Source organism: Neolamprologus brichardi, chromosome 14 (assembly GCF_056152115.1).
Source record: "Neolamprologus brichardi isolate AB-2024 chromosome 14, ASM5615211v1, whole genome shotgun sequence".
NCBI classification, from domain to species: domain Eukaryota; kingdom Metazoa; phylum Chordata; class Actinopteri; order Cichliformes; family Cichlidae; genus Neolamprologus; species Neolamprologus brichardi.
In genome coordinates, this window is record NC_142117.1 from 9,249,725 (window position 1) to 9,274,352 (window position 24,628).

The 24,628-nt window shown below is 41.1% G+C and overlaps 1 protein-coding gene and 1 pseudogene across 1 annotated transcript in view; one reads left to right on the plus strand and one right to left on the minus strand.

Annotated features, from left to right (window-relative positions):
* Positions 1 to 24,628, minus strand: part of LOC102783717 (calsyntenin-2-like) — a 321,541-nt gene that overhangs the window by 74,348 nt on the left and 222,565 nt on the right. The window contains exons 6-8 of the mRNA XM_087850771.1: positions 4,999 to 5,184; positions 2,929 to 3,186; positions 2,082 to 2,203 (exon numbers count right to left, since the gene is read on the minus strand). Coding sequence (XP_087706897.1) covers positions 2,082 to 2,203; positions 2,929 to 3,186; positions 4,999 to 5,184 — 566 coding nt within the window. The remainder of the gene's footprint in view (positions 1 to 2,081; positions 2,204 to 2,928; positions 3,187 to 4,998; positions 5,185 to 24,628) is intronic.
* On the plus strand, positions 17,397 to 24,217 carry LOC148098797 (uncharacterized; annotated as a pseudogene).

Here is a 24,628-nt window from a genome sequence, read left to right on the forward strand (position 1 = left end):
TAAATGTTGCTTAACCTTAATTAAATGGTGAACTATGAATATTATCTGCTTCATTTAATTCTTTGTGAACTGTGAATAAGCCCTTGTTATGTGTCAACTTACACAACACTGGCCTCTAGGTTTGGAAAGTGAAGCCAGAATGGAAATGTACAAAACCTGAAGAAGAAGGAGGAGGAGGAAAAGGCCACTAAGTCAGCTCTGCTAGCTCCAAACGAAGTCCCATTGTACTGAGGTCTGTGAGAAAAAGGTCCTACTGCTCACTAGATTGATACTCTGTAGTTACTTTTCTAAGAACTTTCTGGTCTTGATTGCTAGTTTCAAGTCTCCTTTAATAGAGAATCATAATCATTTTATCAATTACTATCAAATTGAGAACAAAATAAATGATAAATAACTGCATGTTTTTCCTTGGGATAGACAAGTACATATGAACAGAGCGTCCTGGAGGTTTCAGAGAGATTAGCTCTTGCAACATTGTTTCTCTCTCTGAAAGACGTTGACATCCAAATCAAATCTAAAGTCTTCGAAATGTTAGTCCACAAACCAAAGGTTGACGTCACATTGGCTACAAATTACTTTTACTTATAATGAAGTTATGCTGATTAATAGTGTTCCTTAAAGCTCAATGTCAATCCTAACACGATCAATCAAACTGGCAGTACTAACATACCAATGTTTATAATGTTGGCCATGTTAACAACATTAACATAGTCAAAGGTGATGCTACAGTATTCCCAGTAGTTTTCAGGTACTGCTCAGAAATCTAATTATCACAGTAGTATAACACTTTTAATACTCTCAAACTATTTGATTCAACGTATAAACAAATACTCTACATACACTATAACTGCTTGATTGGTTGAAAAGAAAGAGGGAATGAGGGCAAAAAATTCCAGCCGTGCTTAGTTTTTCTCGTAGCCACTTTAACTTTTGCTGATCTGAACAGCGCCTGAGAAAGTACAGTGAACATCACTGTTAATGTCATTAGCAGAAGCCATACTACTGTAGCAGTGAGGTCTGTGAGATATCCAGATTGGTCAGATGTCTTTTTTTTTAAAAAGAAAAAAACAGAACAGAACAAATTAAAAACAAAAGGAGAAAATGTAGAGTGAGAAAAACAGACCAATAGCCATGACAGATACTCAATAGAAACTCTGTCTAAATTCCTCCAGATGGAGCCTCACGCACACCATGCTCTGTCAGGAGACTGATGGATGACCTGTTTCATGCTATCTCTCCAATCAAGGACCAGTGATCTGTCTGATTAAATTACCCAGGGTGCTGCATCTGGATGTCCAGCCTCAGCTGTGTGCCTCCTGAATCAAATGTCCTCACTGGGTGAGCGTGGGGGTTTTGTGAATCGAGATGACCTGTCTGACTCCGAGACAGCATCCATGATCAACAGACAGCTGCCTCTGTCTTCACGCAACACACACACACACACACACGCGCACAACCCTGGAGGAAGCTCATATTTCTCTAGCCATCACATCTATTGTTTTTATTATTAACTAATTGTGGAATTTTCATGTGTGGAAATGTTCCATTCCTCGAAGGAATCATATGAAAGGGCAGATGCCAAACATTTATTCAGTCCCTAAATTCATTAAGCTATTACATGGATATTAACTAGTATGTGGATTCTCTAAATTAAATGGGGTTAATTAAAGGTTAGGTGTTTTTTTGTTTGTTTTTCATAGAGGGATTTCTAGTATAGCCAAGCACTAATTGGTTACAGGTTACACCCACAAAACCATGGTTGTTTGCAAATCACTGGGTGAATATGATGTGTGTTAGTAAATCCCCAACAGCTCCTACTCCCCTTTAAACCTTTTTGCCACTGCCAGTAAATCCCAGTATCTTACTGGGAGCCTTCTATTTTTAACGCAAGACACAGACCACCATGGATTAAACTAAGAAAAAAATATCCCAGTGGATGATTAATAGAGGTATAATCCAGGCTAGAGGCTTCATAACTCTCTGTGCGAGAGGTCCATACCTCATCAAAAAGGTGAGCTGAGGATAAGCTCAGAGTACAAGTTCCCTGGTCTATCACACGTATTCCAACGTTAGCGCCTCACCTGCTCTAGTTTCCAGTGGAACTCGGCCGGCCGGAAGGTGTCTACCTGGGTGAAGTCTCTCCTCAGCAGAAACACCAGGCGGCAATTATGGACATACAGCGAGTAGTGATGACGGTTCATCTCTGTGGGAGGTAAAAAGAGGAGTAGACACCAGGGACCAAATCACCTCACCTACTCACAGCTGACAGGTAAAGCAAGCCTGACAGGTGGCTATCGCAAATCTGGGACAGCAGCACTTTTCTGAAGGAGGTGAGTTTGCAGGCAGATAGTCTTTCACTGGAATTTAAAAAAAACAACAACAAAATAATCCCTGCAGGGAGGGCATGCTGTCCACGGAGCTGCAAGTTTTGTTCAATGTGCCACTATTAAACAGTATCACACTGAAATAAGCATTTATTTAAATTATTTAAATATAATTTCACAAACAGTTGCTGTTTAGATCTGTGGAGGACCTATAGATATATTCTATACATGTGTAGCTCTATTGTATAGAGGAGTGATATTAGGATGATTTAAGTAGTGATTTATGGTTTTACATCAAACAAAAACAGATATTATCAGACTCTGAGTCTTTATTGCACCACTGTCACTTGAGGTATTGCAGTCAGTGTCTCATACCTTTGCTCACAGACCACAATTCTCCTGTCAGCTGACCACACAACACACTATCCACCAAAGAATCAAGGTGCACTTCATTTGTGGTGTTTGAATTTAATTCTGATTTACGATTTCTGCTAATCCCCCTACAACTTACCCAGACATCTCTTATAACCAAATGAAATGTCAAGAAATATATTTGTAAATATAAATTTTTTTTTCCCATGAAATGTGTTAACAAATGACTCACCAGTCTTGTCAGAGTTACAAAGTAGGGTCTCCTTTTCAGCTCTGAGCCCTGGACTAGGCCCATGCTTCATCCATGTTGCAATGGTAAACTGGTCTGTCAAATTCTGGGGTACCACCCAGTCTGGGATTTTGGCTGCCTGACGACCGTCAAACCTGAAGATCAAGTCGCTGTCCCTCCCGCTGTCAGACACCAGGGACGCTGTCCAATTGGTGGCCGTGCCGGGAGCGGGGAGGAGGTCAGTGCTACCCGACGAGGCGCCTGGGGTTATTGCCGTGGGAACAAACAAGAGGTGAGACAGTAGATCTGTCAACAACAATCATGGCAGATACGCAGTGTGCATTGCCTTATTCTTGGCTATGATTACTTAAGAGTAATGCAGATGGCAGGGTTTAATAAGGAATCAATGGGCTGAGATAGCTACGGTGGGTATTGATTCGTGGCAAATGAAGCTAACATTCAAAAGAAATGTGAGCCACTATTCATAAATTCAGAACATAGCTCACTGCTATAATGCACCTCTATGGAAACAGAGAGGAAATACTAACCAAGCACTATGGTAACACAAAGAGAGAAAGACATAGCAAAGGCTTGGTAAGAATCAGCCAGTCGCACAGACGGCTTACAGCTGACACGATCCCTACACATCCTGACAAAACAGACCCGTCGTTACCGCCCTGCACTGAGCTGGCTCATTTGGTTTCTCTTCCTCCCTTTCAAAGCAGCTCCATCATTAATTTGACACAATAACCCTAATATGTTGAGCCCCGTCCAGTCTTTGTTTTCGAGCCGTCACCTTGACAAACGCAGCCCCTGACACATGCTCACCTCGCTCCTCCATGCATGCAACATGCCCTCACCCATCTATCTTCTGCTTTTCCTGTGTGACAGTAAACAATTTATTTCATGCCTTTAAAATACATTTATGAATCGTTTCTAATGGCTTACTGACGGAAATGGATCAAAGCGACCTGGGAGCTGTGATGTTATAGGAGAAAAACCAACCAACCAAAAAAAACAAAACAAAACAGGAAGTGTCACGACTCACCGTGTCCCTTGTCCTGGCAAAGAAACTCTAACATGCATCTGTTCATTTCCGCTAATAACACATTAGCACGTTAATCGATGTTTTTCACTCGTTTGTAAAACCCTGTTTTTCTCCACTGCGTGCTCGTGGCGCCGTCGACGTTCTGATTCCAGTAATTAGATTCCCTCGGTAAATAAATACCCATCGACTCCTCCAGCACCCAGCTGCAGCCTTTCCTTTGCCCGATGTCTTTGTACATTATCTCAAATTGATTGTGCTTTAAAAAAGCTATTACAATTTATTCTATTTGCTATCAGATAACGATTATGAGGTGCCTGAAAAGGCCTCTTTAGTGGTAAACCATGCGTGGACTGGGAGCCAGGGGAGGCAGGGAGTGGATGTTATGCATTCAGATTAGGTGGAATGTGGCTTGTGAAGGCCGTTAGTCAAAGATGATGACTCCAGCCCTCCTGCTGGCAGTGCGGTGTGGGTGGGGAAGCAGAGTGGAGCTCGGTGGAGGGGAGCTAGGGGTGGGGGTATAGGCTCGACTGCTCTGCTGGCGCTCTGGGCACTGACACGGCGGCTCGACTGCTCATCAGTCACTGAGGAGAAAGCGCGGCTGCATCTAGGGCGGCTAATGCCCTCGCTCTGTCACATCATTAGTGACACAGCCTTAACTTGCCATTCTGGTGCCTTCATTTAGCACAGGGGTTTACCGGGGACATAAGTGGAGATAAGAAAGCAACACGGACTGGGAGCTTTCAGATGTTGATTTAAAAAGGGCACAGAAACACACCTCGGGCTCCGTCTGACCCTGGTGCTCAACGCATGGACTCCGCTAATGCTTTTAGCAGGATCTAACTTCTAATTTACTGCCCCAACTTTTACTTGCCTCAGACAGCAGTCTTTGATGAGCCATATACTGTGTAAATCTGCATATCAACCATCGATTTAATAGTCACAAGTTTTTATCTTAATTATTGCTCATTTCGACCACACAAGAATAGCTAGTGATTATGAAAACACAGTAACCCCGAATAACCCACCACAGAGTTTCTGTAGAGATTTCTCAGAGTAGGTCTCCCGGTCGCAGCCCTTTCCAATGTGGCTGGTCTGCAGCTCCACAGTGGTCCTCACCGAGGACAGAGGTCCGCCACAGGTCTCGAGGTGCATCCTGGGAAACAGCTGCTTACTGCCTGTTCCCGGCTCATAGTCCACTCGCTTATTCCAGCCTGGGGGAAAAGAAAAGATGGAGTGACAGTCTTAGCGAGGATATATTATATTGTAGAGTTTATCCTGTGAGTGGATGCAGATTATTATCTGTAATAATATCAGATTTTCACAAGCCCGTCGTTGCTTTTGTTATTGCACGTTTTGCGCCTCATTTTGTCCATTTAGACTGCCATCAAAACAACACCAATTCCAATTTTTCTCTGTCACTGGGATTTCTGGCATCACAACTCAATATCCTTCTGGCAGAATGTACCCTACTAATGAAATTGCTGCATTGTTGTTGGAGTGCAGTGCAGTACCTGCATTAGCGGCAACAGTCATTATGCTGTCACTGTCTGCCATGTCAGCTGTGAATTGTGTTTTTCTATCCAGGAAGGCTATTATTTTGTGTGGCAGTAATTTTTTTTCCCCTTTTTCAATCAATTTTTTTTTTCAGGCTTTGTGGTGTGATGTTGTGTTCATCTGCAGTGTCTCTTCTATTTAACAACAGAATGAATTGTGGAAATCTGTAACCTGTTTAATGTTTTCCACGAGTTGTGTTTACAGTGAGCCGTTCTCACTCATTATCTCACTTTCAAACAGAGCATTTGGCATATCTATAAATGCTGTCAGCACATATTTCCAACATTTTCTCATCCCTGTTACTTCTTTTACTTTGCTTCCTCTGTCATACGCCAGCATCCCCGCATCATCGCTCATGAAACTGGCTCTTTAAAAACAAATTATATGACCTCAGAATTATTGATACCAGCTCTAAACCATCCTACCCAGTCCATGCTTTTTTCACAAGCATACATGAGCTCCAATCCATCCACTGTCTATCTACCTCTCTGTCCACGATTACTAGCCAGGAGCTGGAGGCATAAGCATGAAGCCAAGCTGACCGAAGTAGAAGGGAGCATCTTTTTGTTGCTCACAAGCCTGTTAAATGTGCCATGTTCACTTCCTCTCACACTCACCAGCTCATGCTGAAACACATACACATGCTGCATCTGTTTTGCAGTTGATTTACTTCCTCTAGACTGCGATTGCTCTGGGCTACAGCACCACTGTTTCTATGGGATTGGCTGTAGCAGAAATGAAAATAGGTACCAACAACAGTGCACGCTAAACAAGAACAAAAGCACATGCAGGAGCATTTTAAGAAGAGGCCACAAGCACAAAAGACTTGGCTAATTTAGCCTTTTTTTCTTCTTTCTCTTACTCCCCCCCCCCCACACACACACACACACATTTCATTGTGCACACAGTAACTGCATACATGCCTGTCTAATCCTACTTGTTGATTACCCCTGTATGGAGTTGCTACTTCTGTGGTCCACTTTGGGGTTGATGCTTTTAAAGCTAGTCAGCTATTGATTTGAACCAGCTGATGGGTAAGCTGCTGATATGCCACTCTTTTTTCAGAGGTAGCAGCAACAACTGCCGACAGACATTCAATCTTCACAACAACAATAGACGAAAAATAGTTCTTTAATTTTGTGTGAGCAGATAGAGTAGCTAACCTAGAGGGATTTTTTTCACAGCAGAGCTTTGTCTGTCATTCTTCTTTTGCTTTTCTCACTTTTTACTATCAAACTTTAGCAAGGACGTCCACTAATAATGCTCTATTTTGTCTGAAAAAACATCTTTCCGTTTTCTAATATTTAAACAAAAAAAACTGCACGTTTGCCAACAGTGAGATGAGAACATCAGCTAGTGATACAGTAAACTTAGATTAGCATACGTTGTGTTGTGTCTGTGTTTTAAATCTTAGTACCAGCACAGTGGCCCTAATTCTGTTCTAATTTTTCATGTTTCTTTCTTTTTTATAAATTTCCACCAGTGGGATGATGGGAAATAGTCTCAAAGTTGATCCGTTTATGGTTTTCTGAACTGCAACCCTTCAAGATCCCCAGTCTTTGGAAAATCTTATAGTATATAGTCTCAAACTAAAAGCCTTAAGTCAACTTTTAAATGTGTGAGGGTCCCAGTCTTTAAAAGTTTAAAGTCTTCCAGTGTTTGGTAGCCATTGTATAACTTTTACTCATGGTAAAAACCCACAGTGTGGTCATTTTGTTAAAACAAATGGCGAAACAGTCAAGTGACTTTGCCGTGCAGGTCAACAACTAATGAACTTTATCTAAAAACAGTAGGCTAGATTTGTATGTTCTGTTCAGAATGTGTACATGTCTGTGTTTTATACTTAAAGGTTTGCGTGTGAACATACCAGCGTTGGCACATTTCAATATATTTATATATAGTGGTTGTATAATAGCAGGTGCATCCAGTGGCAGCTTCCACACGTACTTGTATGAACAGTGACCAAGTTGAATGTGAAGCTTTCTCACTAATCAAAACATTAAAGCAATATCATAATTAGACCTGTGGAGTTTAGCTCAGCACATGAGCTTTAGCGTATTTCATCACTAGTTCGTGTGCTGGGATCACAGACTAATATAATTCCACTTTTAGAAAACATATGACTATGGATGGAGGTGTAAGATGGTCAGATTTGGTCAGAATTGGAATTATTTCTTCTGAAAGAACCTTAAGTTTGTTTGTTTTTTTACTTACTTTTACAACTACTAGTTGAAGATTTACTTTGGCTGACTATAACTGCAGTAGTTTAGGATGTTCTTGAGCATTTGCAATGAAGGCAACTGAACTAGGCTTGTGAAGAAACCAAGAGGTTTCTTCAGTTCTAAAAACGAATGAAGAGTCCCAGGTATTTAACCTCCTTGTCTCCTCACAGCTGTGGACCCACCCTAGTCATGTGAGTCGTTAAGGGTCACATGAGCCAAGGTGTGAATCGCAGCATGAGTAATTAATGACGGTTGTTCACAGTGGACATAGATAACCATCACTGAACAGAGGCCTACACTGAAAAAAAGGGATTGGCCAGCTCTTGGATTTACGTAAGCATCTTGCGTGTATTTAACACAATTGCCTCATGCTTTAAAGTTAAGTGTAACTATATAGTGTAGAAACTACGTAATATGCAGAGAGGGTAGATTAAATTGTTCATATCATGTTCAAGTGAAGTAAGTCAATAATATAGCAATGTTAAATCCCGCGACACTGCACGGGATTTCAGTCTCGCACTCTTTGGATCGTGGTTTCAGGAAGGCATCCATCTCAGTCAAGTCGAGCAGCCACCTCTACTTTTTTTGGTATACCAAAAAAAGTAAATTGGGTGGTTGTTACATTAAAAAAGTCTACCTTGCAATTTGAACACAATAATTTCATGTTTCTATGAATGTAATTAAATCATGTAGGATTTGCATGGAATTCAAAAACTTAATTTGTTCTTGTTGAGATGACACGATACAATCTAGTAAGAGTGGTTAGTTGCTGAACTCATGAAATTCACAAGATCGCACAAGATTTCAAACTGCAGGAAAGTCAGTGGAGTTATAAGAGGCAGAGAACTACACACACACCACGTGCATGTTATTGCTATTTATTGTGGATTAACCTGTCGAGGACAAAAACAAAAAAATTCTGCATCAAATACAGGGAATCATAGCTTTCCTGTGTTTCCTAGATTGTTGGCATGGTGGTTAGTGCTGTTGCTTCACAGTAAGAAGGTCCTGGGTTCAAATCCACATTCTGGCTAGTTTGCAGTGGCTTCTTTCTGGGTATTCTGGTTTCCTCCCACAGTTAAAAGTCATGCAGTTATTAGAGTTAGGGTTAACTGGTGATTCTAAATTACCCGTGAATGTAAGTGCACGTGGTTGTTTGTTTCTATGTGATAGACTGGTGAGCTGTCCAGGGTGTACCCTGCCTCGTAACCTATCACTTCAGGGTTATTTCCCAGCCCTCCTGCAACCCGGAGGATGGTAGTCATTGTAAATCCATTCAATTATTATGGTAACCAGACTGTAGATTTTGTTGAACATTATGTAATATGAAGACAACATGTAGTATTTAAGTGACCAAGTAGTATTGGGGTAAAAGTTATTGAATAGTGTTGAAATAAAATGACAAAATTGTGAAGGATTAAAATATTCCAAGAGCTCAACTTACTTCATCTGAACATGTTTCAATCGTGTTTTATGAACACAAAATGCACAGGTTTACTGAATATGAAAAAGTTGTGTTGATTTAACTCAGTTGTTTAAGTTTCTGCCAAAGCAAAACATTTGTGTGCAACAAATGTCCACTATTGAATCAAGTAAATCCAACATGGCCTTTTTTTCAGTGTATGATACCAGCTATCAGTCACATATAACACAGTCTTGATCCCTTCTCTGGTATTTCAACCCCCCACTCACACCTTGACCCATGTGACCTTAATAACTCACATGATGGCAGGTGGAGCAACATCTCACAAAGCATTCACACCTTGGCCCCTTTGATGGCCCTGAATCACTCCCTAGTTTGGGTGATTCTTAATGACTTGATTACAGGATGGGCCAGTGGCTCTTAGGACCCCTTTCAAGGGGTTAAATGCCCGGGACTCCATCATCTGAAACATCTTGGATGGGAGGTGAAAAATCTTCACGAGTCAAAAAGAAGTAGAGTCGCTTAAGACCACCATGACCTGGATGACTAAGAATGTAGACCTAAGATTTAAGTTTGCGAGAAGGTGTAAAAGGCTGTTCAGTAAAAAGAGACTCCATGAACAAATGAAAGGTGATAACGGGGCTTAACTTTGCCTAGCTCTACAATTTGAGCAAGAGCAGGGATAATAGAGCAGAGCTTGGTTAAGAATGCATGGAAACGTGTGAGGGAAGGGATAAATGAGCACTGAAAAAAAGAGCATGTTAGATATACCTAATTCAATAGTGGACATTGGTTGCACACAGATGTTTTGCTTTGGCAGAAACTTAAACAACTGAGTTAAATCAACACAACTTATTCATATTCAATAAACCTGTGCATTTTGTGTTGATAAAACGCGATTGAAGCATGTTTAGATGAAGTAAGTTGAGCTCTTGGAATGTTTTAATCATTCACAATTTTGTCACTTTATTCCAGCACTATTCAATAACTTTTACCGCAGTACTACTTGGTTACTTAAATACTACATGTTGTCTTCATATTAACATATTGTTCAACAAAGTCTAGAGTCTGGTTAACATAAAAATTTAATGGATTTACAACAAGTTCCTTTCTCCTTTATCCGGGTTGCAGGGGAGCTGGGGCATAACCCCGCAGTGAAAGGATAAGAGCAGGGTACACCCTGGACAGCTCACCAGTCTATTACATAGAGATAAACAACCATTTCCACTTACATTCACCAATTAACCAAACTCTAATAACTGCATGGCTTTTAACTGTGGGAGGAAACCAGAGAGAACACAGTGCAAACACGCTACGGATTAACAAGGCTTATCAAGGCTTGATGCAGAATTTTGTCGTTGACAGGTTAAACCACAATAAATAGCAATACCATATACGTGGTGTGTGTAGTTTTCTGCCTCTTATAACTCCTGTGATTTCCCTGCATTTTGTAATCTCATGTGATCTTGTGAATCCAGCAACTAACCGCTCTTACTAGACTGTATCATGTCATCTCAACGAGATCAAATTAAGTTGTTGAATTTCATACAGATCCTACATGATTTGATTATGTTCACCATAGAAACATGAAACTATTTTGTTAGACTTTTGTAAATGTAACAACCACCCATTTTCCTTTTTTTTGGTATCCCCCAAAAAAGTAGAGGCCTTCCTCAAACCACGATCCACAGTGCGCAAGCCAAAATCCCGTGCAAGATTTAACATTGTTGTATTATTGACTTACTTCACTTGAACTTGATATGAACAATTTAATATACCTTCTCTCCATATCATGTAGTTTCTACATTATATAATTACACTTAACTTTAAAGCACGAGGCGATTGTGTTAAATACACGCAAATCTCTTGGATTTACAGTGGGGCAAAAAAGTATTTAGTCAGCCACCGATTGTGCAAGTTCCCCCACTTAAAATGATGACAGAGGTCAGTAATTTGCACCAGAGGTACACTTCAACTGTGAGAGACAGAATGTGAAAAAAAAAAATCCATGAATTCACATGGTAGGATTTGTAAAGAATTTATTCGTAAATCAGGGTGGAAAATAAGTATTTGGTCAATAACAAAAATACAACTCAATACTTTGTAACATAACCTTTGTTGGCAATAACAGAGGTCAAACGTTTACTATAGGTCTTTACCAGGTTTGCACACACAGTAGCTGGTATTTTGGCCCATTCCTCCATGCAGATCTTCTCAAGAGCAGTGATGTTTTGGGGCTGTCGCCGAGCAACACGGACTTTCAACTCCCGCCACAGATTTTCTATGGGGTTGAGGTCTGGAGACTGGCTAGGCCACTCCAGGACTTTCAAATGCTTCTTACGGAGCCACTCCTTTGTTGCCCGGGCGGTGTGTTTTGGATCATTGTCATGTTGGAAGACCCAGCCTCGTTTCATCTTCAAAGTTCTCACTGATGGAAGGAGGTTTTGGCTCAAAATCTCACGATACTTGGCCCCATTCATTCTGTCCTTAACACGGATCAGTCGTCCTGTCCCCTTGGCAGAAAAACAGCCCCATAGCATGATGTTTCCACCCCCATGCTTCACAGTAGGTATGGTGTTCTTGGGATGCAACTCAGTATTCTTCTTCCTCCAAACACGACGAGTTGAGTTTATACCAAAAAGTTCTACTTTGGTTTCATCTGACCACATGACATTCTCCCAATCCTCTGCTGTATCATCCATGTGCTCTCTGGCAAACTTCAGACGGGCCTGGACATGCACTGGCTTCAGCAGCGGAACACGTCTGGCACTGCGGGATTTGATTCCCTGCCGTTGTAGTGTGTTACTGATGGTGACCTTTGTTACTTTGGTCCCAGCTCTCTGCAGGTCATTCACCAGGTCCCCCCGTGTGGTTCTGGGATCTTTGCTCACCGTTCTCATGATCATTTTGACCCCACGGGATGAGATCTTGCGTGGAGCCCCAGATCGAGGGAGATTATCAGTGGTCTTGTATGTCTTCCATTTTCTGATGATTGCTCCCACAGTTGATTTTTTCACACCAAGCTGCTTGCCTATTGTAGATTCACTCTTCCCAGTCTGGTGCAGGTCTACAATTCTTTTCCTGGTGTCCTTCGAAAGTTCTTTGGTCTTGGCCATGGCGGAGTTTGGAGTCTGACTGGTTGAGGCTGTGGACAGGTGTCTTTTATACAGATGATGAGGTCAAACAGGTGCCATTCATACAGGTAACGAGTGGGGGACAGAAAAGCTTCTTACAGAAGACGTTACAGGTCTGTGAGAGCCAGGGATTTTCCTTGTTTGAGGTGACCAAATACTTATTTTCCACCCTGATTTACGAATAAATTCTTTACAAATCCTACCATGTGAATTCATGGATTTTTTTTTCACATTCTGTCTCTCACAGTTGAAGTGTACCTCTGGTGCAAATTACTGACCTCTGTCATCATTTTAAGTGGGGGAACTTGCACAATCGGTGGCTGACTAAATACTTTTTTGCCCCACTGTATGCAAGCATAAATCCAAGAGATGGGCAATCCCTTTTTTTCAGTGAGGAGTCATGGGTTGAGGACACAGTTAGCATATATGGGAAGGACCTGGTTCTGATTAGAAGTAGGTGATTAACGGTTATGGGTTAGAGAGTACTAGACAAACATGAGGACTTAAAAAAGGTGCAGATTCAGGAAAGATTAAAGTGGTTTCAGTCTCCTCAGTCCTTAGTTAAATCTCACCACCTGCAGTGTAGTTGTCTGGAGGTTGCAGTGACCAGAATGCATTCACTAAACCTGATAAACTTCATGGTAAGGCTGTATAAATGAGCTGGTGAGCTTTTTATGATGTCGCAGCAGGTTCATCATACTGAAGATTGACACCATTTTTTTAACCAACCAGCTGATTCTTTTCTTAGTGATATGATGATATGTCATTACCTGACAATATTTCATATAACTGGAAGCATATATTCTAAAAAATGATCATGGAAAACAGTTTCTGAGCTCAGGACAACCACACAATGTTCACTATCGATTCATAATATTTTTATTGGTTCTTGTAAAGCTCTTGTTGGCCACTATTGCTTTAGTGTAGTGATTTGCTCAAAAAGTGAAAAAGAAAACCAAGTTTGAAATTACTGGAGCGTTTTCTTTTCTTCATACAAAACTCTAATCAAAAGAAGATGAATAAAGACTGAAATAATGACAGCGAGTCAGATTACTAAGAAGGCAAGGTCTATTTATACACTTTAGTCCTAGTGATAAATTATGGTATTTATAATACTGTTTGACCAACTGTTGAAAAGTGCACTGCCCTCAGTTAAAGTGAGGAAGTGGCTCACTGGTAGGAATGAAATGAGTTACAGCAAGCGTGGGAGTAGCGTGTCACGGAAACCAATCACAGTGCCGAGTACAGTAGCAGATGTTCTTTCACACCAAAAGACACATTTCCTTCTGAGACGCCTCCTGCCTCTGTGGTTACACATGAGGCAGAAAGTGTTGAAACTGTGTGGAAGCAGTGAAGTTGAAATATGAACGGTTAAGAGAAAAGCAAAGAAAATGAAAAGCCATATACTCTCAACACAAAAGAAAAACAGTTTCCTTTTTATTTCTTAGGTTTAGATAAGACCCAAACAAACAACCTCATATCGCTGATAAATATTTGGCAGTGGCATTTATCTTTAATAACAGGAAACACTGCAGCGATGAAATGGAAAATGTCCTTTGCCAAAAACCCAGTGGGCTGTACTGAAGTGTATTTACAGGAACAAAACAAAGAAATACATCAGTGTCTTGAATATGTTCCTTCTGAAATAGTTCACAGTGGCACCTGTCCTCAATGAAGTTTCTGATTTCTGAAAGATAAATGCATATATATATCGAAGAGTACAGAACATTTATCACCAACCTCATCCCTGTCATATATTTTAAGCACTGATGTGCTCCTTTTAAAATTTCTAATAAATAACTCGAAGCACTCTTGCAGAAGCCTTGTGTTATTTCTTGCTCTGCAATAGAACTAAATTACAGTGCTAGACCTGTGATGTGTTTGTTTTGTCACTAAAATACTATTTTTAAGATAGTGATGTAAACCAAAGTGCTCTGGTATAGGTCAGTTCAGCCTTTTCCCCCAGTTCATGTCATAAAAGCACAGAATTTATGTTGCTTTCAAACCCTGTGGGCTATTTTATTCAATCTGCTTCTACTAAAAGCCTTACCTACCAAAGCTGTAAAAGGCCATTTCTTGCAGCGGGGACATGAGCACAAGTCCATTTACTTAGGCTGAATTTTTAGCTACTTGAAACTGAACAGCTAGATGCTACTTTACACACATCGCAGAGGAAATATATTGACCACCATGTTTTACATCTCTGGATCTGTGAGGCATTTTCCATGCTATGTCCCCAGAGACTTAAAGATATGATGTAGTATTATTACCGTAATTGTCGGGCTACAAGCCGCTACTTTTTGCACAAGCTTTGAACCCTGCGGCTTTTAGTCAGGTGCGGCTTTTCTAAGGATTGTCCATGATTTTTGTGATATCATAAGAGGATTTGTTTTGTTTGTTCCGCTGTTCTCCGGCACTACGTTGCCTGGCGGAAGGATCGGGGTTCAAGAGTGGTATGTTGGTCACATGTCCGTCCGCCAGGCAACGTAGTGCCGTATGAAGTAGCGCGAAAAACAAACTTCAAAGTAGCGCTACGCGTTCAGCGGGAGGCGTGGATGATAAGCGGCGATAAACTTGCGAAAAGCAAGTTATGCCCAACTCCACCAGTGGATTCTGACAGCGTGGAAAAGTGTGAAAACATTCATGATCACCATCACATCCATGATTTGGTTTTGAAAGTGACAACGAAGGAGAGAAGCGGAGAGTGGATGACGAAGCCATCCTGAGCCTGTTTGTTCCCGACACTGGAGAAGAGGACTTTGGTGGTTTTAGTGCGCAGGAAGAAGAGAAAGATGGTGGTGAATGACTGACTTTTCTTCTTGTTAAAGCCGTGTCACTGCACCTGAGCCTAAAAGGTAGTCCGAATCTATTTTTCTGGTGTGCTGTAGGTTATTGTTATGTACTACATTTGTTACTCGTTTATGAAGCACAGTACATGTTTCGTACTTGTAATTACCGCTACTTGTACATATACCTAAAAAGTTATGCAAATATGTACCCGTAACTTGTTTTTCAAAATATTAATAAAAGGGGTGTGTCTCCAAACAGCCATCTCTTTCCTGACAATTCCCTTTGTGCATATTCTCTTACATATGTAAGTCAACATTGAAACACCTGCGGCTTTTAGTCAGGTGCGGCTAATGTATGTACAAAACAGGATTTTCCCCTGATTTTAGCTTGTGCGGCTAATATTCAGGTGCGCTTTGTAGTCCGGGAAATACGGTACTTACGGTTTCTAAAATAGGAGAAAATGGCAAAACAGTGGCTGACACAGAGGAGATTGATATGGATCTTTTTTTTTATAAAAAATAATAATAAAAGGGGTACTTCTGCTGCATGAGTTGAAATGATATATTTACACTTGAAGCATATTGAAAAGTTCTAGAGATTATTACAAGTAATAGTTTGAAGGACTTTAATTTGTCCTCAGCATCTGAATACTAACAGCTGAGTACTCCTTTGACTGCAATAATCTTGAGAATGTGTATCTTTTGATTCTATTGTTGCCACTGAATGTGCTGCTGCAAAGCACATCCTCGGGTGTCATGTAATGCTAATTTGTCAGATGCTGTCTATGTTACACAAAAGCTGTACTTTGGCAGCAGTCCTTCGTGCATCTGCCACGGTAAGAGCCAAAAGACACCTTAGTGCAAAAGGCTGATGGGGTATTGTTGTCACTCTGCCCTGCAGGTGAGAGGGTGGTGTGGACTCTTAAGATTGTGAGAGTAGATGTTTCAAATTGATTCCACTGATACTACTAGAAAACTGTTCGAATCTCAGTGACCTCAACCTCAAGGTCGAGGTCACAGGTCAAGTTTTCTAAAAATCTTGTGAGAGCAATAACATGAGAACGTGGAGATGTAGAATGACAGGCTCCTTTTCACCACTGCCATAACCTGACCAGTTTCTTCATGTTGTTGACGTGTCAGCAGCTTGGACAGAATGGCAGGCATGAGTACACTCGCACTCGTTTGACAAACTTTGCTTCACAAACCAACTTAGACTAAAACTACATTAAAAAAAATGGAAATATTAAAAGCAACTTTAATAAAATGTTTAATAAAGTTGCTTTCAATAACTTGAACTGTAGATGTAATGTATAGAATATTTCATTAATAAGTGAAAACTGAATCATAATGTGGGGGAGAGAAAAACTGACTAATGAACTGCTGATGATCTTAAAGCAGCCTTTTTTTAATGACCGTCACGCAGCTGAGTGATCACATACTGTTGCCCTGACATTCCTAAACCTACGACTGCTGTGGCCAATTAGGAAATCAGAAAGTCTTCTGCGGTGCGCCCAAACCTTTGATCAAAACTCTGTTTATTAGACGAGCAGAAGAAGAAGTTGCTTCTTTATGTTTTCACTTAAACATTTTGATGTCATGACTGTTTTTCAGGTTGATTCTCCTGAACATCATTACATCTGGCACCAGCTCAGTTTCAGCTCTTTCCTACTATTGACAAGTGATATAAGAAAGTTTTCAGGCTTAATAATAATATGTTGCACGGTGGTGGAGTGGTTAGCTCCATCACCCCACAGCGACTGGTGCCTTTCTGTGTGGACATTTTACCCCTATGCCTTCTAAAGTTCTCTCCAGGTACTCCGGCTTCCTCCCACAGTTACACGCATGTGTCAGGTTATTAATTGGTGATTTAAATTGGCTGTACAGGTAGGTGTAAGCATGCCCTGTGATAGACTAGCAACATATTCAGGGTGTGATCGTGGCTCAAGAGTTGGGAGCTCACCTTGTAATTGGAAGGTTGCCGGTTTGAGCCCCGGCTTGGACAGTCTCGATCGTTGTGTCCTTGGGCAAGACACTTCACCCATTGCCTACTGGTGGTGGTCAGAGGGCCCGGTGGCGCCAGTGTCCGGCAGCCTCGCCTCTGTCAGTGCGCCCCAGGGTGGCTGTGGCTACAATGTAGCTTGCCATCACCAGTGTGTGAATGTGTGTGGGAATGGGTGGATGACTGGATATGTAAAGCGCTTTGGGTTCCTTAGGGACTAGTAAAGCGCTATACAAATACAGGCCATTTACCATTTTACCCTGCCTCTCTCCCTATGACAGCTGTGATAGGCTCCAGCCACAATGACCCTGAACCAGGTAAGTATCAGTGCTTTATTTTAAACCCTACAAAACAAAATAAACATATTTGCTTTTTGTAAATGACTTCATGGCCCATCTAAGGTGTCTTTACAGCCCACCAGGGGACTGAGCACCACACTTTGAGAATCACTGCTGTAGACTAACGGCTGGATGTTATTTAAGAGTTTATTTGGAAGTCTGACTGGCTGCACAACTATTAATCAGAGAAACATCTGCCAGTGTTATATCTCTGTACGATGAAATACATGAGGTTCCAACAGAATAGATGTGACAAAGAATTATTCTGCTTATTCCACGGACATTATGAAGTGCTGTCAGTCTTCAATACTGATATGTTATTTTTTTCAGTTGCTATAGGAAACTGCAGAATTTGAGTAGGTAGCATCTAAATATTCCCCTGGATAAACAGTAAGTGAGTGAATCCAGCTTCTCGATGATTCGCTGCTCTGCGGCGGGGAAAACACATGCAATAAAGCTAGGTGAAGAGGAAAGTCAGAAAGGGTTTGAACAAATTGCCAGAGGTGGGATCTCACAACTGGATTTACTGAGTCAACTTGTTTTATTACTGCAAAGCAGAGTCACGAGGATATTTCGTGTGTAAACAAGTAGCAAAAAATAAGACACCCACAGACTAAAAACACTTAAAAGATTTAAAAGCCAAGGGGAGAAAACGACATTTTTAATGTATTTTTAATTTCACAGACGCAAACTAAAACTAAACTATTTTAGCTGTATCTGTATGAGACTACTGCTGCTACCACTGACAGGTGCAGTAGGAGCTCAAAAAAACCAAACCAAACAAAACCAAAAAAACCCCCATAAATAAATAAATAAATAAACCAAAGAGCAGGAGTGCACATAGTGTAAAGACATACATCTAAAGAATCACACGAAAAGCTCTCGCGCAATGTGACGTGCATGCACAGGCACAATAACACACAGCTCTGCACTAATGCTCAGCTGTCTTAAAAGCAGAGCGGGTTTAATAGGAAGCTATCTGGTCTCTATTGAGTTGTGCGCTCGCCTGCAGTACGCTGAGCAGAACTCACACAGAGGGCCCAAGAGTTCCTCTCTTTGTGAATTTGAAAGGAAGACGAGAGGCAGAGGAAGCGGGGAAGACATGAAAACAACCATGTGAAGCTGGTTCATCAGTGCTAAAGTACAAACTCGCTGAGGTTTGGATCATGAAAAAGGAGCTTTTTATGTGTGTGTGCGCTCAAGTCAACAATCTTGTTTTTGCATCTTGCGCATGAAACAAGGGATATGTTTCTGTATGATCACGATCTAAATATTTACTGGCATCAAATCTTAAAAGTAGTGTTGCTGTCACTGAGGAGTGACGCACAGTCTACTGTTGTTACGTTTATGCAGCAAATGTGCTAGGTTAGGCTGCAATATATAAATGACTAACCTCGTATTGTGGATGGATTATTCTACTGACTGAAGTTTGGTCGGTTTACAGCATCCTGCCATGCGATTGCATTTGTCCCTAACCATCATGAAAAACCCTCATGTTAACTTTTATGGAGTGGAAAAAAGTTAGCATTCATCCTCCAGCTTCCCTGTGTTTATGCTAACAGCTGTGTTGCTAGCGATCATGTATCATTATATACCAGATTGCCCAACTCCAGTAACCCTTCAAACATCACAGCTGTTCAGTTTTCTGTCTTCATTTATGTTGGACGTGATAACAGAACTGTACGTTTTAATTTTTTCAGAAATCTCTCAGTCAGAACGTGCTATATCATGTTTAGGTGGAAACTAGCGAGCTAACTTCCTGCTAAGTTTTAACGCTGTTAAATTTAATAAATTCTGTTTTCATGGTTACCTGGATGTCAAACTTAATTGTTACACCTGGTAAAGCAGCAACACTGAACATTTTATTAAAGATGAAAGAATTTAGACAGTTTTTAACTCTCAGTGATGGTGCAGTGTTCGTTTGACTTTGGGACCTGAAGCAGACGGAGTTTTGGACCCAGATTACTACGAGTCGGCGAGGCTCCTGACTACGGTAGCCTTAATGCTCCAACGATCCATCAAGCGGTGCGGCTTCGTAGCTTACCAAAGTCGGTTTTTTTGACAGATTTTTGAGCGTCGTGTACAACATAAAATCAGTTCAAGGTCAGTAAGACAACCAGAATTCATACATAAGGACACCGGATTATAAGGCACACTGAAAATATGATAGATGGCGACATGTCTGGTCACACCACAACATGCACCACCACAACCTTCTCTAGAGTTTATAGGAATGATCTGAAAAAGATGAGCAGGAGCAGGAGTTTTCTGGGCAAAAATGTCTTGTTGAAGCTAAAGGTCAGAGGAGAATGGCCAGATAGATTTGAGCTGAAAGAAAGCCAACATCAGAAGAACCAGTCGTTGTCACCTTCACCAAGAAGATTAGGTTTTTCGCAGTGTTTGGGTGTGCGGTCACTCTTTCCGAGTGGCAGGTATGGGGTAGGTCTGTCTGCCATTATAGTTTGCATCCAAATATCATGTCACATTTGACCTCTGACCTCACTTTTACATGTCACATTGACCTTTTTTCCAAGTTGATCACAAGATGTGTTATATCTTTAAAGAAAGAATTGACAAGAGAAAGACGATAAGCTGCCTATTTAGTGATAACTATACTGCAGTATAATATTATTTAATAAAGTTATTCATGTCCATTTATTTACAAATCATTGCCTGTCATCCGCTACCTACTCCTAATTTGTGTAATCAAAGTCTGTCAAACTACTCTTATCTGATTTTTACTGCAATATAAACTTCTTGTATGTATGTTTCAAAACAACAAAGAAAACAAGTTGAATACATACAAAATACTACACAATTCTCTTAAAAGTAAACACTGCCCAGAATTAACAGTACAGTGAGCTGCTGTTAAGGCTGAATTCTTACAAACACACGTGTAACCGCAGACTATTTTCATTGTCTTATTCCTTGTCTTCCCACTTGAATATTAAGAGATTTGTCAGCAGATCTGGATATAATATTGATAGATAATCTCTCATAGTAGAACCACATATGAATATTCAGACACTGAAATTGCTGTACACACACAAATACACATCATCCTGCCTGCCTGAAATAAAGGGTGTGAAAAGCAGGGAAAAAGACACGGTGGGAAAGGAAAGATGGATAGAGGTGCTAAAGAAAATGATGCATCATCACACTTTCACACTGTTCCCTGTCTCTTGAGGGTGTGGAAGAGTGAGTTTTTGTATGTGTGCATGTGTGTATGCGTGTATGCGTGTTGTGAGTAACTTGCATGCTTTTAAATGTGTATGGAGATGTGCAGATGTGTAGGAGAATGGTTATGTGAATACTGTGTGTGTGTGTGTGCGTGTGTGTTCGTGCGCACATGTAAAAATGCTGACACCATGTTCAAGTATTGGAAGAGGTCATCATTACTCGTCCCAGCCATCAGTGAGAGAGCCAATTTACATATAAAAGAGCACTCTGCTCCTCTTTTCCTCCCTTTTCTTCCCTTTCCTTTTCCTCTCCACCTCACTCCATCTCTCTCCACTTCATCTTTCTGATTTCTCTTGTTTCCTTGCTGTCGTTAGGTCTCTCTTTTCCCCCAAAGGATTCATTTTAATGCTTTCATGCATGCTCTTTGTGTGCCATACAAGATACTTTTTGTTCTCAAGTGCATAGAGAGCTCTTACTTGTTTCACCAGAGTGCAAGACTTGCAGTTGAAAAATGTGCAGCTCACAAAATGTTGGAGGCTAAGAAAAAAGTAGAAAAACAAGGTCAAAATGCAAAAAACACCAGTGACTGGAATGATTTTTCCTTTCTCAGTGTTCCATGATAGGAAGTTCATTCATTGCCTCACATTATCAGTGTAAAGCCAGATATATTATTTTGGAGTGTACCAGAAGAAAATGAAATGATCTATGAAATTTCTTTTGATGATTTGCTTGGTCATGCCTTCAAAATGATGGTTGCACTGAAAGACAGGTTTACTATTACCAGGGTGCTGCAACACAAAGCTAATGTCAAGAAAGTAAAAATTGTAATTACTTACTTACTAACCAACCAATGGGAATGCAGCAAAACCTGACACAGTCACTGAGTGGCATGACGCTTGCATCACACAACAAATTCAAACTGAAAAATTACTGTTAAAATGTGCAAATGAAATCTGTGATTCCAACATATAAATCTAGTTAGGCTGTGGCAGCAGAAGCCTTGTTTGTGTGATTTGTTTTTGCAGCTGTTATAATGAACTTGCCAATGTGATGTAGCTGGGAATAAAAAAGGATTCAACATAAAACTTTCTGTTATACACAAGTTTATTAGCTCGATGACCCACAGTGTAGTTTGCAATAAATATATGTTTATTTATTTACAGTTTTTTTCTGGCTCAGAATTGGCCTTCGGATTGTGTTTATGTGTGTGATATATTCACAACATTTAGTAGATCTCGGATGGTAAGAGAGGGAAGGTAGTCAGGGGACTGCACTATCAGAAGGCAACATTACAAACAGTGAGATTCACAGCTACAAGTACCTGTGAATCCCACAGGCAAATGGAAGCAAAGAAGAAATTGCTAGGAAAGCTGCAACCACCAAGTACCTGCAGAGGGTCAGTCAAGTCCTGAAGTGTCGGCTGAATGGAAAGAACAAGATCTGGGCTATCAACATGCACCCCCTGTCCGTGATCAGGTACCCTGTTGGGATAATAAGCTGGCCAAAGGAGGAGATAGAAGTCACTGACATCATTAAGGTAGCTGCTGACCATGCATGGATGGTTTCACCCCAAGTCCAGCACGCTGAGACTGTATGCTAAGCAGAAAGAAGGAGGCCGGGGACTAGTGAGTGTCAATACTACGGTCCAAGATGAGACAACGAACATCCATGCATACATCAGGAAGATGGCTCAGTGAATACCTCAGGTAGCCAAGAAAGAGGAGGAACCATCATGGAAGGACAGGCCCCTGCACAGTATGTATCACCGGCAGATAGAGGAAGTGGCTGACATCCAGAAATCCTACCAATGGTTGGACAAAGCTGGAGTGAAAGACAGCACAGAGGCACTAATCATGGCAGCACAGGAACAAGCTCTGAGCACAAGATCCATAGAGGCTGGGGTCTACCACACCAGGCAAGACCCCAGGTGCAGGCTGTGTAAAGATGCCCCTGAGACAATCCAGCACATAACAGCAGGGTGCAAGATGGTAGCAGGCAGGGCATACATGGAACGCCATAACCAAGTGGCCGGCATAGATTGCTGGAGTTGTGCCAGCTCTGAATCCAGCAGGTTTTTCTGGTTCTTTGTGCATCTTCAGGGAAGACTGATGGGAGACTGGCATGCTAGATATGCTTTCACTGCTCTGGCACCAGTTATCATCTGTCATCTGTTGTTTTTGAACATGATTAATCTGCTAAATTTGTGATTACTAAGTGTCTGGTGCTGCAGATATGAGTGTGAAATTAAAGGTCTGCACTGTAAGAAACATATTTCTATTATAATAATCTTATAAAGCTTTTAATGGAATTTAATGAAATTACACCAGTTCTCATTCTGCAGAATTCTGTGGGAAGCCTCCTTAAAAGACCTCAATTTCATGTCTAGAGTAACTCTAATTCTTTTGCCCCCTCTGAGGATTGAGTGAAAATGACAATTTAATCCTGTGTGTTTAAAGTGAAGACACTAAAACTATTCAGTAAAAATCATCCAAAAAGTTCCTTTTTGGACTCTACAAATTGTTCTCTTTATACCATCTTTGTTTTTGTCCTGCTCATCATATCAGAAGACTGAGCAGATTACTCAAGGCATCCCATGTCCTCTAACCCTCATGGGGGATCCCAAAGGAATCCAAGCCTGGCATACACTGTAATCCCTGCAGCATGTCTGCCCCAGGGTCGTTTCTCCCTACAGTGAGATTTTCCCACTGTATTGCTCTTTAGTCACATCTAAAGCTTGTAGGTGCGGGAGAGGGTCAGAATGCAACATGGCTGTAGTGTGTAGCAAAATACATCTACATAACTGAAGCCCCAGCTAGACAAGACCAAGGACTTCATGTTCCAAACCTTTTCCTTAGACACAGAGACATGCCTCCCTTATCCTTCCCCTGAACTCTTCTTCTGTTTTTTCCCCTCAGACATCCAGTCATTCCATTTTGTTTTATCCTCTTTCTCTCCCCTTTTCCAGTTTTGTCTCTGTAATCATGATCAGTCATTGTCATCTTGACAGTAAGGTGGCACTATAAAGGAAGCTCTGGTCTCTGCTGGGAGAGAGACCGGGACTGAGGAAATAAAAACACTGTTATGTATTTATGTCAAGACTTTGTCCAACAAAATAATTTATGATTAAAGGAACATAAAGATTATCATGTATTGCAATTGCAACCAAACACAGTTTAATTCAGGGCAGTCGATATTTTAAATTTTCATTTCCCTTTTCGTCTGGCGTTCATTACTGGGAGGTGATGGTGTCAGAGAAGACGCAGTGGATGATCGGCGTGGCCAGCGAGACAGTCAGTCGCAAAGGCAGCATCCAGATCCAGCCGAGCCGCGGCTTCTACTGCATCGTTATGCACGACGGGAACCAGTACAGCGCCTGCACTGAGCCCTGGACCCGTCTCAATGTCAAGAGCAAGGTGGAGAAGGTGGGGGTGTTCCTGGACTACCCCAAAGGCCTCCTCATCTTCTACAACGCAGACGACATGTCTTGGCTCTACACCTACCGAGAGAAATTCCCCCCCAAGGTCTTCCCCTATTTCAGCCCTGGCCAGAGTCACGCTAATGGCAAGAATGTGCAGCCACTGCGAATCAACACTGTACGCCTTTAAGAGCTGCTCGCCTCTGTGATCGCAGTTGTCCTGACAGATGAATCTGTCATTGATAAATTCACGTGTTTCAAAAGATGTTTAAGAAATCACTTTCAAAATGTTAAATAGGGTGTTTGAAATACTTATTTCCTTCAGTTCGGTGTTGGAACTGTGCTCGATGTTGCTCTTAAAACTAAAAACTTCATTTTTTTTTGATCTACAGACTGTTATAATGTAGATCAAGTCAAAACTAATCATATCAAGTGATCACTGTGGACTAAAAACAATTTATATATTGTCATATTGTTACATATACTGGAGTTCCATCTGGGTCTGAAATATTTCCATAGATCTGTTTAGGAATAGTCTTTTTACCTACATTTGTTAGACTTCACTAAAGTAAAAAGCACATGTGGATAGTATTGTTTTTAA